Consider the following 17722-nt stretch of genomic DNA (forward strand, 5'->3'; position numbering starts at 1 on the left):
AGAGGAAGGGGAAACCCCCCAGTGTGACCACTCTGACCAGGGCCATGCTCAGCCCCCCCCCCCCCCCCCAAAAAAAAAAGGACCCAGCAGCGGTGGGTAAAATCCTTTATTGGCACTGTTGGGTCTCGAGGCCTCGGCCCCTTCCCCGAGCCCGGAACAGGCGCCGGGGGCGTTGCTACTGCAGGGGGTCAGCAGCTGGCTGCGGGGGGGAAGGGGGTACGGGATGGGGGCGTCCCTGGAGTCTCAAGGCCCCTCTTCGGGCCCCAGCGGCGGTGAGAAGAGCCTGGCACGCAGGGGATGCTCGCCTGGGTGGAGGGGGGCTGCAGCCCCTTATTGCTGGCATGGAGTGCGGGAGGCTGGGGTCCCAGGCGAGACTCGAACTCGGGGCCCGGAGCCCAGGGCCCCCCGGATTTCAGATCGGGGCCTAGCACCAGGTGGGAAGTCGATTGCACATCTCCGGGGCCGGGAGGGGCACGAGCCCCCCCCTATAAGTCAATGGTGTCACTGCCGACGCTGAGCTGGTCGCTCTGGCAGCCCCCGGGCAGCGACTCCAGCGAGGGTGGGGGCAGCGGGCGGTAGGGCCCCGCCGGCGGCGACGGGGAGCGCGGGGCACCGCCGGTGCCTGCCAGCCCCCGGAAGGGCCCGGGCTCGCGGGCGGGGGCCGCGGGGCTGGAGCACAGGGCCTGGCAGGATCCGGCGCGGGAGAGTCCGGAGCGGGGCGTGGAGCAGCGGCTGCCCCCCGGCAGCCAGACCGCGGGGGTCTCCGGCGCTGGGCGGGGCCCCGGCGCCGGCTGGAAGAGGCTGGGGGAGCTGCACAGGGCCTCGGCGATGCTGCGCCCCAGGTCGATGGGCGAGGGCGGGCGGAAGTCGGCCGTGGGGTCCCCGCCGCCCAGGGGCAGGCTGAGCACCGGGGAGGCCTGGGCGGGCAGCGGGCAGAGCGGCAGCCCCTCGGGGCCGGCGGGGGCCGGCGGCGCGGGCGCCGGGGCGGCCGGCAGCCCCCGCGGCTCGGCCCGGCCGCGGCCCAGCGCCAGCACGGCCAGCGGCAGCCCCAGCCCGGCCTCGGCCAGCCGGCAGCCCAGCTGCAGCCCCCACCAGGGCCAGGGCCCGAAGGCGGCGGCGGGCAGGCCGTAGCCCAGCGCGTGCAGCACCGCGTAGCCCTGCAAGCCGGCGCTCAGCAGCCCGCACGCGGCCGCCGGCACCACGGCGCGCGCCGCCCGGCGCCGCTCGCGCCCGCCGGCCGAGGGGCAGTGCCCGGCGGGGCCGTGCACCTGCGTGGCTTCGGCTCGCGGCGGCCCGCAGGCGGCGAGGAAGGCGAGGGAGAGGGGCGCGGCCAGCACGGCGAAGAGCCCCCGGCACGCCAGCCTCAGCAGGGGCACGCCGGGCAGCGCGGCGGCCGCCACGGCCACGGAGAAGTGGAGCAGCAGCAGCGTGGCCAAGGCCCCGGGGCGCCCGGCGGCGGCGCGCGGGGGCGCGGCGCGGGGGCGCGGCGGGAGCAGCAGGCAAGCGGTGCCCAGGGCCCCGGCCAGGCAGGGGAAGGGCAGGTCGCGCAGCAGCCGCGCGGCCGCGGCCGGCAGCCGCTCGTGCTGCCCGTAGGCCCCGGAGAAGAGCAGGGCGGCGCGGGCGGCGCCGGCGCCCAGCAGCAGCAGGTCCAGGGGCGCCAGGAGCGCGGCGGCGGCGGGGCGCCGGACGGGCAGCCCGGCCAGGCCCAGCAGGGCCAGCAGGGCCAGCAGGCCGAAGAGCGCGCCGGCGCCGTAGACGTGCGCCTGCCAGGCCGGGCCCCAGGCGGCCAGCGCCGTGCTCCAGTCGGCGTGCAGCCCCACCAGGAGGGGCGGCGAGGCGGGCGCCGCGGGGGGCTCCGGCGAGCCGCAGGGCTCGGGCGTCTGCGGGGGGTCGCCGGCCACGGCCCCCGCGCTGCCCGCAGGGGGGCTGCGCCGGCCGGGCTGCAGGGCTGGGGAGCAGAGACACAGAGGGGTTAGCGGGGGGTGCCGCAGAGGGCACACGTGTGTGCCATCGCATGCCCCCTCCTTGCTAAGATGCGCCCAGCGGTACGCACACGCAGGCAGCACCGCGCCTTCCCCTGTGCACGCGCAGCGATCCTCAGCCGATGGACAGCCCCCGCTGTGCGGGCTTGCGTGCGCCGCAAGGGCACCCGTACCCACACGGGCAATCACGCGTGTGCTCTGGGAACGACGATGCCGCAGGCGGCCCCCTCGTGCCAGCCACCGCGGTGGCACTTGCAATACCCGGGAGTGGGCACGAGGCCTGGGAAGAGGCGCCAGCACGCAGGGGAGCTGCCCTGCCGCGGTGCCCCCTCACGCAGGGGACATGGAGGGGGTCCCGTGGGCTCCGGGATGTGCGAGCCGGGGCCAGGAGACCCCTGCTCACGACCTTCCCCAGCAGCGCCACGGGGGCTCGGGACACCCCCCGCTTCTCTGGGGGACGATGGGCACCGCTTACCTGGCCTTTGGGGTCAGTGCCCTAGGACTAGCCCGGCCTGGGGGGGCCGGTGCCCCCGGGGACTCGCACTCGCCCAGGTCATCCCTGCCCAGCCCTCTCAGAGCTGGCATCCATGGCGGGGTAGGGGAGATGGGGGCCAAACTGGGGCAGCGGGGTGGGCCAGGGAAGATGCAGAGCCTGGGCTCCAGCGCCAGGAGCCCGGGTCTGCAAAACTGAACGACCCAGAAACCCACTGGGGCTATTTTTAGAAACTAATTAGGTCCCCGGCACAAAGCGGGGGTCCCAGGCCCTAGGGGCGGTGGGGGATGGTGGCACTCAGAGCTCCTGAGGCCAGGGGCAGAAGCAGGGACCCCCCTCGGTGCCCCCCGCGTGGCTCCCCCCCTCCCCCCTTAATGCGGGCTCTGCACCGCTGGGGGCGGCAGTCCTCGCCCCCCACCCGCCTGTCTCCAGTCCCTGCCCCGCGGCACGGCCCTGGCAGCCTGAGCCCAGACACTAATGCGGCCTGGCACCCAGGCGCCAGAGCCTGGCACGCACCAGGGTGACCTTGGGGTGGGGGAGGCTTGCCCGCACCCCCCATCCCCGCCAGGCCGCAGGGCGGGGTGCTGGGGAGGGGCAGCGGAGCAGAGAGGGGGCGGGGCACGGGGCGGGGGGGGCTCACCTGGCTCCGTGGCGCGGGCGGCTGTGGGGCTGCCGGCAGGGGCCAGGTCCCAGGCAGCGGGCGTGCTGTTCCCCTCCGCCCCCGGGGGCCCGTCGGGGGCCGGCGTGGGGCTGAAGAAGCCTGGGGGACGCCAGGCGGGGTCCGTCAGCCCTGGGGGTGCCGGCCCCCAGCGGGCGGGCCGGGGGGGGGAAGGGCAGCCGCCCGCGGCGGCAGGGGGGCGGCGCACTCACCCGGGGCTCCCAGCGGGACGCCGGCCCGCGGGCCGGGCAGCAGCCGGGGGCCCGGGGCCTGCCGGCGGGCGGGGCGCGCGCCCCCGTCCCGGTCCAGCCCGGCCGTCAGGTCAATGTCGATCTTGAACTCCAGCTCCTTGCTGCGCGCTCGCCCGGCGCCCGCCGGCGTGGCCGGCCCCGCTCCCCGGGGCGCTGGGCCCGTGGGCTCCGGGGCCTCCGAGCTGCCCCAGCCGCCCTCAGGGCCGTCGCTGCCCAGCCACCCGGAGCCGGGGGGGAGCTCGGGCCAGAGCCCCGGGGCCGCGGGGTCCGGCGGCGGGGGCTCGGCGCTGGGCGCTGCGGGCCGGTGGCTGCCTTGGCTCCGCACCTTGATCTTGAAGTTGAGCCCGAGGTTGAGCGAGAGCACGGGGTCCTCGCTGCGGGCGGGCAGCGCCGAGGCCGTGCCCGGGGCCGTGGCGCCCACGTCCGGCGGCGGAGGCCGCGGCGCCCCAGCCGAGCCGGGCGGGCCCAGCCGGGCCAGCGCCAGCGCCAGCGCCAGCAGGGCCCCACGGCCGGCCATGGGGCCGGGGGCCGGAGCAGCTGGGGGGCAGAAACCAGCATGAGCCCGAGGGCAGCGAGCTGCCCCCGCCCCCGCCCTGCCCCACCGCAGCAGGTCCTGTGCGGGGGCGGGGGCACAGCCGGGCACCGTGCAACACGCACGGGCACAGGCGGGGGGGGGAGGCCGCCGGCGCCGGGCCCCCGCTGCCTCCTCCCGCCGCGTGCGTTTTCCTCGGGCCTCCCTCCGTCCACGCGCGCGCGCGCACACACAAGCATGCGGGCACACGCAGGCACACATGTCCGCGCACACAGTCCCAGAGCAGCGGGGCCGGCAGGTCGCAGCTGTCCGAATCACACGCACACGCGCACGTGCACCGATACCCCTCCTTGTGCCCACGTGTGCCTACGCATGCCTATATGCAGATGGCCACACACGTGCCCACATATACACACGTATGCGCATACACATGCAGGCGCATACACATGCCCATGCATGCACATACAGGTGCCCCTATACGCAAGCGCATGCATGCACATGCCTGCTCACACACGGACACACGCGTGCCCACAGAAGCACATAGGTGCACACGCACACACTCACTCACACATGCACACGTGTGCACGTATGCCCACAGCCACCCCACGCCCTCTTCTCTCACTCCCTGCCAAGCAGCTGCGCTCACCCCGGTGGTGCCCCGGCGCCAGCCCAGCACCGCCGGCCGCGGCTCCCCGGGGCATCCCGCAGGGCCCACACGGGCCAGGAGGCCCGCTCGCTGCAGACCAGCCAGCCCAGGGCACGTCGGACTGGCCTGGACCGGCGGGTGCTGGGCACAGAGCCTGGGCACCCGCGGGCGGCGCGGGGGCCGCAGCGCGGAGCAGAGCCGGTGCCCGCCGGGGCCAGGACCCAGAGCCCCAGCCCCTCCAGCAGCCCGTCCCGTCTCCAGCCCCGCAAGGCGGGCAGCGCCAAGGCCAGGCAGCTCCCAGCCTGCCGCAGCCAGCCTTGCCCTTGGGCTTCTCCTGCCACCCCGCGTGGAGCCTCAAGGCCCCGCGCACCCGCACGGGCGCGGGGGGCGCGTCTCCAGCAGGCGCGGGGCGGGCTTGGTGCTGGGTGCCCGCGGCCACCGCCTGTCAGGGCGTGGGCATGGGAGTCAGGAGCGACCGGCGGGACGTGACGGCAGCAGACAGGTGCCCGCCTGTCGGCAGAGCCCGGGCCCCGGCTCCACGGGGCACACAGACGGAGCCCCGCGCCACGACTGCGGCGGGGCGCAGCGTGCGCTCGGAGGGGGACCGGTGGGACGCGGCAGAGACCCGGGGAGGGGCCGGCCGGGCACAGCAAAGCCCCCACAGGCTCGGGCAGGATCAGCCCCGTCCAAACCAGCCCAGACAACCCCCCCCCCCCACACACACACACACGCGCACGCTCTGCCAGTGCGGAAGCTCGTCCCGAGCCCTTCCCTAATGCCAGTGACAGGCGCTGTCTCCGTCAGGCTGGCAGGGACGATGGGAGGTGACAGGGCCGGCGCCCCCCCAGCGCAGCCCTCGTGGACCGACAGGTGCGGGGCACGGGTAGGCGGGGGGCTCAGCCTGACGGGCCCTGAGCTGGGCAGGTGCTGGCAATGCCCCTCTCTCGTCCCCACGTGCCCTGCCCTGCCCCAGTCAGGCCTGTGGAGATGGGGCCACCCCCAAGCCCCCCACCCCGGCTGTGCCCTGGAGGCACCGAGCAGCGAGCGCTGGTGCCGGGGACTTGAACCCGCTGCGGCACGGCCTGGTCGATGCTGGCCCGGGGCACTGCGGGGCTGGCATGGGGGCAGGGAAGGGAGACGGGGGAGGCGCACGTGCCGATCCGCCACCGCAGCACGGCTCGCCTGTGCCCACCCCCAGGCTCTGCAAACGGGCCACGCGTGCCCGGCACAACATGGGACCTCAGGCCACACAGGCCCCGGCTGTAGTCTCCGGCCCCTGCGTGGACCAGGGACCCCTACCCTGCCCAGCACCCCTTGCCTGGGGTCCCCAGTCCAGGCTGGAGGGCAGCAGAGCACGAGGCCGCCGGGCACCTCGAGATGGAGATGCCCCCTGCCCCGTGGGGGCACGAGGGAGAGCAACTGTCCCAGAGACTGGGACTCCCTGCCTCCAAAACCATCCGCCCTGCAGCCTCCTCCCCGGGGGCTGAACCCCCTGCCAGTGTCTCCAGGGGCTCCCATGTGCACCCTGGCACCAGCCCAGGGCATCCCTGCCCCCCAGCCAGCACCCCCCACCACCCAGAGCATCCCTGCCCCCCAGCCACCCACCTCTCGGGGCTTTCGCAGCCTCCAGGGCAGGTCCTGGACCCTGCACACGCAGAGAGGTCCTGGTAGTCCCCCCTCCCCACCCCCACCCCACCCCACACACAACCCCTTCCTCCTGTTGTACCAGGCTGCCTAGTGCCCCAGTGAGACCACACTGCCTAGTGGCACATGCACGCACACACATATGCATCTCTTATGGGGGGGAGGGAGGAAGGTCCTGGGCATTTCTCCAGCTCTGGGGGCCTCTCAGTCCTGCCTGCAGCTGTTTTACACACACACAAACACGCATGCACACATAAGTACACACAACACACCACACACACACCCCTTGGGTGCTGGAGGGGGAGGTCCTAGGCACTTCTCCAGCTTTAGGGGTCTCTCAATCCTGCCTGTGGCTGTTACATATGCACACACATGCACACGCACACATGCACACACACACACACAGAGCTATACACAGGCTGCAGCAGGCCGACACTCTCCAGAACTAGTGCCCCGGCTTTTGCAGCATGTGTGTCGTGTGTGTGTCTATAGGAGCACACAGCGGGTGAGTGCATGGGCATGCACAGTCTGTGAGTATGTGGGCATGCACTACGTGTGAGTATGAACCATGTGTGCATGTGTACGTGCACCCTTTGTGTGTGAGCATGGACCACATGAGTGCATGTGGATGCACCAGACATCAGCGTGCATGCACAGCATGTGTGTTTGTGCACGCACCACGTGTACGTGTGAGGGCATGTGCATGCAGGGTGTGTATGAGCACATGCGCTGCATGTGAGTGGCTGAATGTGTGCGCGTGTGTACTGTGTGACTGTGTGTGTGCATGCACAGCCTGAATGTGTGCATGTACATGTGTATGCAGTGCATCGTGTGTGCACAGCATGTGAGTGTGGGCAAGTGTGTGCAGTGTGTAACTGAGTGCATGTGTACACAGCATGTGTGTGTATGCATGCCCAGCGCTCAAGTTTGTATACACACACAGCGTGAGAGTGTGTGTGTGTACACACGTGCACATGCAAGTGCATGCGTGCCTGCTACACATGCACCCATCTCCCCTCAGCTTGGCAGCTTGAGTCTCAGCCCTTGAAGCTGCTGCCTCTTAGTATTACCCACACGCGCATGTGTACACACACACAAGCTCTTTCGCATGCACCTGCACACTCAAGTTCACACACATGCTGCACGTAAGTGCCTCACCTCACACCCCCTATAAGCACACCCCATACACACTCACACGTGTGTATGCACACACCATATACACACAAACACACCTCACACCCCATGCATATACCTTGGCACTACATGCATGCACACACACATATACTGCATATCCCATACACACATACAACTGTGCACCCTTTACACTCACACACACACAGAGCACAGCCCACACACACACACACACGCCCCCTCAAAACCCACAGATACACACATCTTTCACACCACATACACCCCTCACACTCCATACACTCATGCACTGCACACCCCATACACATATACACAACCTCACACCCCATACACACCGCCTCAGACCCATGCATACGCACATACCAACTCACACTCCGTACATATACTCCATACATGTACATACACACTGTTCACACCCCACACACACCGCCTCACACCCCATACACAACTTCAAACACTCACACACTGCACACCTCATGCACACACCCCATACACACACCTCACACTCCATACACACATCGCATACACACTAATACAATGCACATCCATACATACATACACAACCTCACACCCCATGCACACACATCCTGCACACATACATACACACCACCTCACACACCATACATACACACCCCATACACACACACTGCACACCCCATACACACTCACACCTCACAATCCACAAACACATACCCCATATACACACGCACACACTAGTCATACACAGCATGCCCTGTGCACGCACACATACACCTCAGACCTCATACAGATGCACTCCCTGCACACATACACCACACACCCCATACACACATACACAATCTCACACCCCTACACACACACACCCTGCACATCCTACACACCTGTATACAACCTCACACCCCATATACACCCACACCCTGCATAACCTGCACATGCATGTGCACAACCCACCTCACACTCCCTATACACACCCCGTACACCCACACTCCACTCCACACATCCACATACCACCTCACACCCCATACACACTCATACACTGCACACCCCATATACATATACACAACTTCACACCCCATACACACAGCCCCTACACACACACATATGCACTGCTCACATGCCATACACCCTCATACATACCTCACATTCACACACACACATCTCATACACACACCCAAACACACTCATACACTGCACATTCATACCCCATAGGCAACATTCATACCCCAAACACCCACACACTGCACACCCAGCATATGTGCACACACACCACCTCACATTCCCTACACACACACCCTGTACACACAGGCACTGCACACACAGACACACACACTCACATTGCACACCCCATACACACACCCTACACGCATGCACACAGACACACTGCACAACCCAAACACACAAAAACACCCTACACACACTGTACACCCCATACACACTTACACACATTTTCTAGACCCCCACACTGCACACCCCATATTCGTGCACACCCTATATACACACAAACTGCAAACCCCATACACACACATATACACCTACGCACATGCACCACACATCCTGCACAAGCATACACACCACCTTACACTCCCTACACCCCTGCACACTGCACAACCCGCACAGCCACACACCACCACACACAGCGAACCTCATTCATGTGCATACACTGCACACTCCACATTTACATACACAACCTTCACACCCAATATACACACACACACTGCACACCTTACACATGAACAAACACACTGCACACCCCATACACCCACCCCTATACCACGCATCCCATCTGCACACCCCACAAACACGCTCATACGTTGCACGGCCTCCACACACGCAACCTTCACGCCCATATACCTCACACTGCACACATTTACACACACCACCATGCACCCCATGCACACATACCCCTACATACACACACACACACCTTGCACACCTCATACCCCCTACACAAGCATACACACACCACACACTGCATACACATGCACCCCCTACATACACACATATAACCTTCACACCCCATATACACCCATGCTGCCTATTTGGCACACCAACGTGCACTCCACATACACACCCATCCACACACCTTGACACCCCATACACACCCCTACATATGTGCACACTGCACAGCTCACACATATGTGCCCCACAAACACACACACCACTGCACACCCCATACACACACAACCCCTACACATGCACCCACACACCTTGCACACCCCATAGACACCCCCTACATGCACATACACCCTACACACATGCACCCCCCACATATAACCTTCACACCCCAAACACACACCCACTGCACTTTGCACACCTCATACACGCACCCCTACACACGCATCCACACACCTTGCACAGCCCAACACATGCACACACACCCCGCACATCCCATACACATATGCACACACACCCTACATGCACACAACCTTCACACCCCATACACACACGCGCTGCAGTTTGCACCCCCATTCACTCCCCTTACACATGCACCCACACACCTTGCACACCCCTACACATGCCCACACTCCACACCCCATACACAGATGCACGCCCTCCCACACACACGCAGTCTTCACGGCCCATACACGCCCCCACGGCACTCTTTGCACACGCGCCCCCCCCGACACGCGCCCCCGCTCCGGCCCCCCCGGTGCCCGGCCCCGGCCGCGTCTCACCGCCTCCCGGGGCCGCCGCTGCTCTGGAGCCGCCCGGAGCTGCAGCCGCCGCCGCCGCCTGCTCCGCGGGCACACGCACACACACACACACCCGCACACACACGTCACACACGCGGGGCGGGCACACGGCTCCGGCCGGGGGGGAGGCGGGAGGGCTTGTGCACACGCACCCCCGCCACGCCCGGAGCTGCCGGGAGCCCGCACACGTGTGTGCGCGCACAGTTCCTCGGGACGCTGGGGGGGCTTTGGGTGTGCATGCACACACGCGTGAGGCCAGGTGTGCACACATGCATGCACACCCAGAGTTCCTGGGCACTGGTGTGGCTGTGGGGCACTGGGTGTGCGTGCACACACACACAAATAAACACACACGCACCCTCCTCCTGGGTCCTAGCCCTCCTCCAGGGTATGGGGCATGCACACCCCCAAACACACATGTATGTAGACATGCAAGCCCAGAGTGCTGGCTTTGCTGGGGGCACTTGGCACACACATGCACACACGTGTGTACACACAGATATGGGGTTCCTGAGCACTACCGTTGCGGTGGAATACATGTACATGCACACACATGTGCACACAGCTCCTGTGCACTGCCCTTGCCTTGGAGTATTTGGAATCCACACACATGTGTGTGCACATGCATGCACACACACACAGATGCACAAGCATGTATCACACCCCTCCAGAATGCTGCCCTTGCCCTGAAGCACGTGGCACATATGCATGCGTGTGCATGCACATACACACACACACAGAGGGACTATGAGACCTGGGGATGCACACATACATCTGAATGTGCACACACAGCCCCAGGGCACCAGCCTTGCCATGAAGCATGTGTCCTGCTCTGGCTTGGAGCACCTGGCACACACACATGCACATGTGCATGCACACACACAGCCCCTTACCAAGGGGCATTGGGCATACCCACATACACACGTGTGCACACATAGCCCCATGGGGCACTTGGCACACCCATACACACAGCAATGCTGCGCACACAGAGCTCCTTCACACTGTCCTTGCCCAGGGCCATTTGGCTTTCACTTGCCTATGTATGCACGCACACGTGCCCCCCCCCCCCCCCACAGCTCTAAGGCTCAGTACTGCTATGGATCACGTAGCACATGTATACACACACATGGACAGCCACATGCTGCCCCAGGAGACCTGGCATCTTAGTCCTGGCCTTGGTGCTCTACATGTGCATGCACACGCATGCACACGCATGCTCGCACCCGCCCAGCCTGCAGGCCCTGGGGGGTGAAAGCCACGCCCGGGTCATCAGGCCAGGCCGGCCCCTGTCATCTCGGCAACAGGACAGACCTGCTCGGGCTTGGCCCCCGGCGTGACCCCCCCAGCACAGCCCAGAGCTGGAGCTGCCTGGGAGAGGGGGCACGTGGCTGGGGGGGCTTTATCCAACCTGCCCCTCCCGTCCCTGTCACAGCCCCCCTTGCCCTCCCTGCAGCCTCCATCCCCCTGGAAGCGGGGGCAGGACCCCAGGGGTCACCTCCTGGGGCAGGAGAGGCGGTTACCCCACCCCCGCTGCTCCAGGAATCTGCCCCCACTGTGCTCCCCCAGCCCGGACACCTGGGCTCAAGGCGTAGGGCTGGGGGCTCTGGTCTCCCCCGTGCCCCGATACTCCCTGCCAGCCCTAGAGCCGCAGGCATGTGCAGGCATGCATGTGTGTGTGTGCAGGTGTGTGCGTGTGTGCACAGGCGCATGCACAGAAGAGACCCTTTCCATCCCGGCTAGCCGCAGCCCGTGTCTGCACAGCCCATCTCCTCCCGGGGTCTGAACTCCAGAGCTTGCGGGCTCATCTGGGGGCTCCTGCTGCCGCGGAGCCTGGAGACCGGAAGGGCTGCAGAGGCAGCACGGGGTGGGGGGCACGAGGGGCACCCTCAGCTCCACTGCCAGGGTGCAAAGGGTGCAAAGCCCCCCATGCCGGGATGTGCGGTGCGCTAGCTCCGGGGGCGCCAGGCCAGGCCAATGCCCGGAGCTCGTCCCAGAGCCCTCGCAGATCGGAGGGCATCGACCGGCGGCGGCTGGGAGCTGGGGCCTGGCCTGGGCACACGCTGCTGGCTGACAGGGAGCCCCAGCCCCTGGGGGGCACGCTGCCCCGCCCTGCCCTGCCCTGCCCCCCCCCCGGCTGCCAGGTTTGCTGCCCGCGATGCACGACAGAGCTGAGACCCGCCAGCTCGCTTCACCTCTCCATAGCGCTGGGAGTGGAACCTGCCCCCCCCCACTGCAACGCAGCGCCAGCCGGGGACCCTGTGCACACACGTGCACACGCACAGGCACGCGCAGCCCGGCGCCGGATGCCAGCCGGTGACATCAGCTCCAGCCCAGGGCTCTCGGGCCAGCGGCCTCCGGCCTTTCTGCTTCCCACGGGCTCGAGATTTATCCGCCCAGCTGCCTCCCAAAGTGATCTGCTGAGCCAGGGCGCCGGGGGTTAGCTTGTCACAGCAGCCGGGGGCGCCTGCCCCTGCCCCCCACCCCTGCCAGCCAGCGGGGAGTGCGCGCGTGTGTGGATGTGCATGTGTGTGCAGGGCTCTGTGTGTGCATCTATGCGTATGGGTTTATAGCTCTGCGTGTGCATGTGTGTGCAGGGCTCTGTGTGTGTGTACGCGTGCATGGGTCTATGGCTCTGTGTGCATGGCTGTGTGTGCATATATGTGCATGGGACTATGGTTCTGTGCGTGCAGGGCTATGTGCGTGTATGTGCATCGCTCTGTGTGTGCACATGTCTATGGCTCTGTGTGTGCATGAGCATTCAAGACTCTGTGTGCGTGTTTCTGGTTCTGTGTGTGTGTGCATGCATGGCTGTGTGTGAGCATACATGCAGATGTGTATTTAATGGCAGTGTGTGTGTGCATGCACATACATGGTTCTCTGTGTTTGTGCGTGGCTATGTGAGAGCACATGTGTAGGTGCATGTTTATGGAGGTGTGTGTGCATGCGTGTACATGGCTCTGAATGAGTGTGCATGGCTCTCTATGTGTGTATGTGTGCATGTCCACACATGGTTGTGTGTGTGTGCACACGCATGTGCCTATGGCTCTGCAGGCAGTGAGTTGCCTCTGGCTGGCCCTGGCTGCCAAGGGGGCCCAGCACCAACCAGCCATTCTCACACATTTACACCAATCATAGGCTATAGCTCATACACACACTGACACACTAGCACTGCTCTCACCCCCCAGAATCCGGGCACACCCACTGGTACTCACCCTCCTTCTGTGTTCACACACAGACCCCCCTCCCATTTGCACACTCCCAGCCTGGCCATGCTTACAACTTCACACTGCCTCGCACGCTTCCCCAAACACACTCACACTGTCCTGCTGCTGCTTGTGTTCACACCTGTTTCCTGGTGTATGCTCATACATGTGTGCAAGCACCGGCACCCCCAGTGAATCACAGCATTGCAAGCAAGCAGGCTGGGCACAGACCCCAGCAGGGGGGTACCGAGGCCAGGCCCCGGCTCCAGGCAGGATCAGAACCTGTTCCCAGAACCACACAAACCCCCTCGCACAACTGCCAGGCACATCTTGCCCTTTTGCATTCACACACACACGTGCAAACATGCACACACACTTACCTCCCTTTCTCCCCATCACATACACATCCCCAGTGCCTTACACACACACGCATACACACTCTTCTCCCCATCACATACACACTCATTGCCTTACATACACATACACAAACACTTATCTTTCTCTCCATCATACACATCATTGCCTTACACACACATACACACACACTTATCTCCCTTTCTCCTCATCACACACACACATCCCCGTTGCCTTACACACACACACACATATGCACACACTTATCTCCCTTTCTCCCTCTAACACACATCCCTGTTGCCTTACACACACACACACACACAAACACTTCATAGATTCATAGTTTCATAGTTGTTAGGGTTGGAAGGCACTTAAGAAGAACTTCTAGTCCGACCCCCTGCCATGGCAGGAGAGAAAACGGGGCTTATATGACCCCGGCCAGGTGATTTTCCAGCCTCCTCTTAAAGCCCCCCAGGGTAGGAGCCTGCACCACTTCTCTTGGAAGCTGGTTCCAGACCCTAGCCGCCCTGACCGTGAAGTCGCGCCTCCTGATATCTAGCCTGAATCTCCCTTCTGCCAGCCTGTGACCGTTATTCCTGGTCACTCCTGGCGGTGCTCGGGGGAACAGTGACTCCCCTAATGCCTGCTGGTCCCCCCGACTAGTTTGTAACAGGCCACTAGATCCCCCTTGGCCTTCTCTTGTGGCGGCTGAACAGGTTCAGGTCCCGTCGCCTCTCCTCGTAGGGCCTGCCCTGCTGCCCCCTGATCATGCGAGTGGCCTCCTCTGGACCCTCTCCATGCTGTCCACATCCCTCCGGCAGTGCGGCGCCCAGACCTGGACGCAGTCCTCCAGCTGCGGCCTGACCAGTGCCGCACAGAGGGGGAGGATCACCTCCCTGGACCTGCTCGAGATGCATCTGTGGATGCACGACAAGGTGCGGTTGGCCTTCCTGACTGCCTCCCCACACTGCCGGCCCATGTTCATCTTGGAGTCAATGATGACTCCAAGATCCCTTTCCGCCTCTGCCCTGAGGAGAAGGGAGTTCCCCAGCCTGTAGGTATGGTACTGGTTGTTCTTCCCCACGTGCAGCACCTTGCACTTGTCGGTGTTGAATCCCATCCTGTTCTCATCTGCCCACCGCTGTAACCTGTCTAGGTCTGATTGCAGCCTATTCGCCCCTTCTAGCGTGCCCACATCCCCCCCACATCTTAGTGTCATCCGCAAATTTGAACAGGTGCTTTTTACTCCTCATCCAAGTCACTGATGAAGATGTTGAACAGTGCGGGCCCGAGGACCGAGCCCTGGGGGACCCACTGCCCACGTCCTTCCAGGTTGAGAAGGACCCATCCACCACCGCTCTCTGGGTGCGGCCCTCCAGCGAGTTGGCGACACATCTGACTGTGGGGGTGTCGACACCACAGCCCCCCAGTTTCTTAATGAGAACGGGGTGAGAGACAGTGTCGAAGGCCGCCCGAGAGTCCAGGAAGACGATGTCCGCTGCCACCCCTGCGTCTAAGGATTCGGTGGCCTGGTCGTAGAGGCCGACAGGTTGGTCTGACAGGACCTGCCCCTAATGAACCCGTGCTGGTTGCCCCTGAGCATCATCCCCGATGCGAGCCCCTCACAGACGTGCACCTGGATAATCTTCTCAAAGAGCTTCCCAGGATCGAAGTAAGACTAAGGGGCCTATAGTTGCCTGGGTCCTCCTTCCTCCCTCTTTTGAAAATGAGAACCACGTTGGCCCTTTTCCAGCCCCCTGGCACCACACCAGAGCACTTATCTCTCTCTCCATGACACACACATCCCCATTGCCTTATACACCACCCCCCCCATTCCCACTGCCTGCACAGCACCATACCTGCTGCAGCAGCTGTGGCTCCCTGACCCTGGGATCAGATCGCATCCATGGCCATGGGCTATGCCCCCATTTCCCCAAGGGGCCCAGGGAGGACCCCCAGGGCCCACCCCACACCCGACATGGGGCCAACCCCCTCCATCCTCCCCTCCATCTTCTTAGTGCAAAAGTGCAGCCCTCGGGCCGTGGCATCGCAGGGGTTAAACCTGTCTGTCTGTCCCTCGGTCTAAAAGTGCCTTCTCCGCAGGGGCATCCAATGCGCTCACATGGCAGTGCCGGGGTGCCCATCCCATGAGACATTGCTTCCTCGCCCGGGCGGGCAGGCCTCAGGGCTTCCTGGAGCCATGGGGGACCCTCCCCGGCCCAGCCCCTTTGGTGGCTCAGCCCCCTCCGCATGCAGCCACAACGGGCCTCTGGTGCCGTGCTGTGACGCCCCCAGCCGCGTGCTCCGACGGGGTCACCTCGCGGCTGGACAGCCACTGGCAGGACTGGGGGCCGGGCGGAGGCAGGGGCCACGTGCCGGGAGGCGGCCTGGTGCTTTGGCCCATCCAGCCCGCGGCTGGTGGGCTCTGGGCTGCTCCAGCCTCGAGCGGTCGCTTCCTCGCTGCCCTGACGGCCCCGACAGGCCGTGGCATCAATGCGGGGGGATGTGACCTGCCCTTGCAGCCCCAGCCCAGCCCAGCACCAGCGCCTCTGGGGGAGGCTTTAAGGAGGACCCTGGGAGCAGCGTGCCGACGGGTTTGATCGGCTCCAGCCTAAACCTCCTTGGCTGCAGCTTCCAGCCATTGCTTCCCGCCCTGCTCTGCAGCAGGAGAGATCAGGCGGTTTGCCTCTTCTCCCTGCAGCCCTCCAGGTGCTTGCAGGCTCCTCTCCCATCCCTCTTTGAGCACCTCTTCCCCCCGCTGAACAGGCCCAGCTCCTTCGAGCCTCTCCTCTAGGACTCGCTTTCCAAGCCCTGGATCACCCGCCTCTGGCCCATCTCCATGGGCTTTCGAAACCGGGGAGCCCAGAACCGCACGCAGCCTTTGAGATGGAGGCACGACCCCTCCTGCATCCGGCACGGACGCCTCCGTTCACAGCGTCACACACAGCGAGGGCTGGGAGGGGTCGGGAGGTCACGTCTCCGCCACCCCCTGCTCCGAGCAGGACCAGCTCCAGCCACGCCATCCCAGCCAAGGCGGGTCTTAAACCTCCAAGGACGGAGGCTCCACCGCATCTCTCAGGAGCCTTTTTTAAATATTTGACTACCCTCCTCGTGAGAGAGTTTTTCCTAATATCCAGCCTCAGCTTCCCTTGCTGCAGCTTGAGCCCCTTGCTCCTCCTGTTGTCTGCCCCCGCTGAGACCAGCGCGGCGCCAGCCTCTTTGCAGCCCCCCGGCAGGGAGCTGAGCGCTGCTCTTAAACCACCCGAGTCTTGTCTTCTGCGGACTGAATCAGGCCATTTCCATCAGCCTCTCCTCTCCATCCTGCTCCCAGCTCCCGAGCTGGTTTTGTGGCCAGGCCCGGGTGCGCCGTGCCCCGCACTCACGGCGCAGAGGGCCGCGGAGGCCGCGCCCGCCCCGGATTAGCAAATCCAGCGCTTGGGTGCCCCTGCCCCCCAGCCCGACAGCAACGCCTCTAGGTCTAACGGTACAGACGCACGGGGCGGCGCCTGCACCCGCTTTTCCCACCCCCCAACGCCCTGGGCACCTCCGTGCCGCCTCTTGCCGGCAGAGCCCGGGCACCCTCGGCCTGCAGCCGGCTCATGCAGCGGCCACGTGGCTGCCCCGAGTCAGTGCCAGCCTGGGGGGCACCGTGCCCGGGGGGCAGGCCGCCACGTGAGGGGCAGCGTCACTTGTGCTGAGGCAGCGGCAGCCGGTAATAGGATTAGGCGGGCGCGCTGTGCGGCTCCGGGCGCGGGGGCACGGGCGGCGCGGGGGATCCTGCTGCGCCTGGCAGGTAACACCCGGGGCCCAGCCGGGGGGCCGGGAGCTGGTGCCAGCAGGGAAGGGGGTGCCAGCCCCCGTGGCGGCGGGAACCGCGGGGCTCGGGCAGGGCAGCGGGGGGTTTCTCACCCCCATCCTGCACAACCGCGCCCCAGACCACATGCCGGCGGGAATCGGGGGTCCCTAAATGCCGAGACTAAGGGGGTGAGGGGCAAGAAAGAGAGCCCAGCCGGGCTGGGGTGGGGGTTCCCGCACCGCCACCCCCACCCCCACCCAGACGAGGGCACGGCGCCAGTCCTGCCCGATAAGCGGCTTTGGCGCCGGGTGCTGGCCCCTTAATGCGCGTCTTCCTGCCTGG

The 17722-nt window shown here is 65.2% G+C and overlaps 1 protein-coding gene across 2 annotated transcripts; it reads right to left on the minus strand.

Moving 5' to 3' along the window:
* Positions 1-97: 97 nt before the first annotated feature.
* On the minus strand, positions 98-11043 carry PRRT4 (proline rich transmembrane protein 4). Of its 2 annotated transcripts, none has more exons than XM_090041371.1 (4): positions 10010-11043; positions 3346-3921; positions 3116-3235; positions 98-1948 (listed from the first exon to the last, which is right to left on the minus strand). In XM_090041371.1, exons 1-4 carry the CDS (start codon positions 10296-10298, stop codon positions 486-488), a joined length of 2448 nt encoding a protein of 815 aa, XP_089897497.1. In that variant the 5' UTR covers positions 10299-11043; the 3' UTR covers positions 98-485. The 2 variants fall into 2 exon arrangements, with proteins under 2 accessions (XP_089897497.1, XP_089897498.1); XM_090041372.1 differs by lacking the exon at positions 10010-11043 and adding an exon at positions 4042-5253.
* Between the last annotated feature and the right edge of the window lie 6679 nt (positions 11044-17722).

The sequence above is a fragment of the Crocodylus siamensis genome, chromosome 4, assembly GCF_052110815.1.
Source record: "Crocodylus siamensis isolate JL-2025a chromosome 4, ASM5211081v1, whole genome shotgun sequence".
In the NCBI taxonomy this organism is placed as follows: Eukaryota; Metazoa; Chordata; order Crocodylia; family Crocodylidae; genus Crocodylus; species Crocodylus siamensis.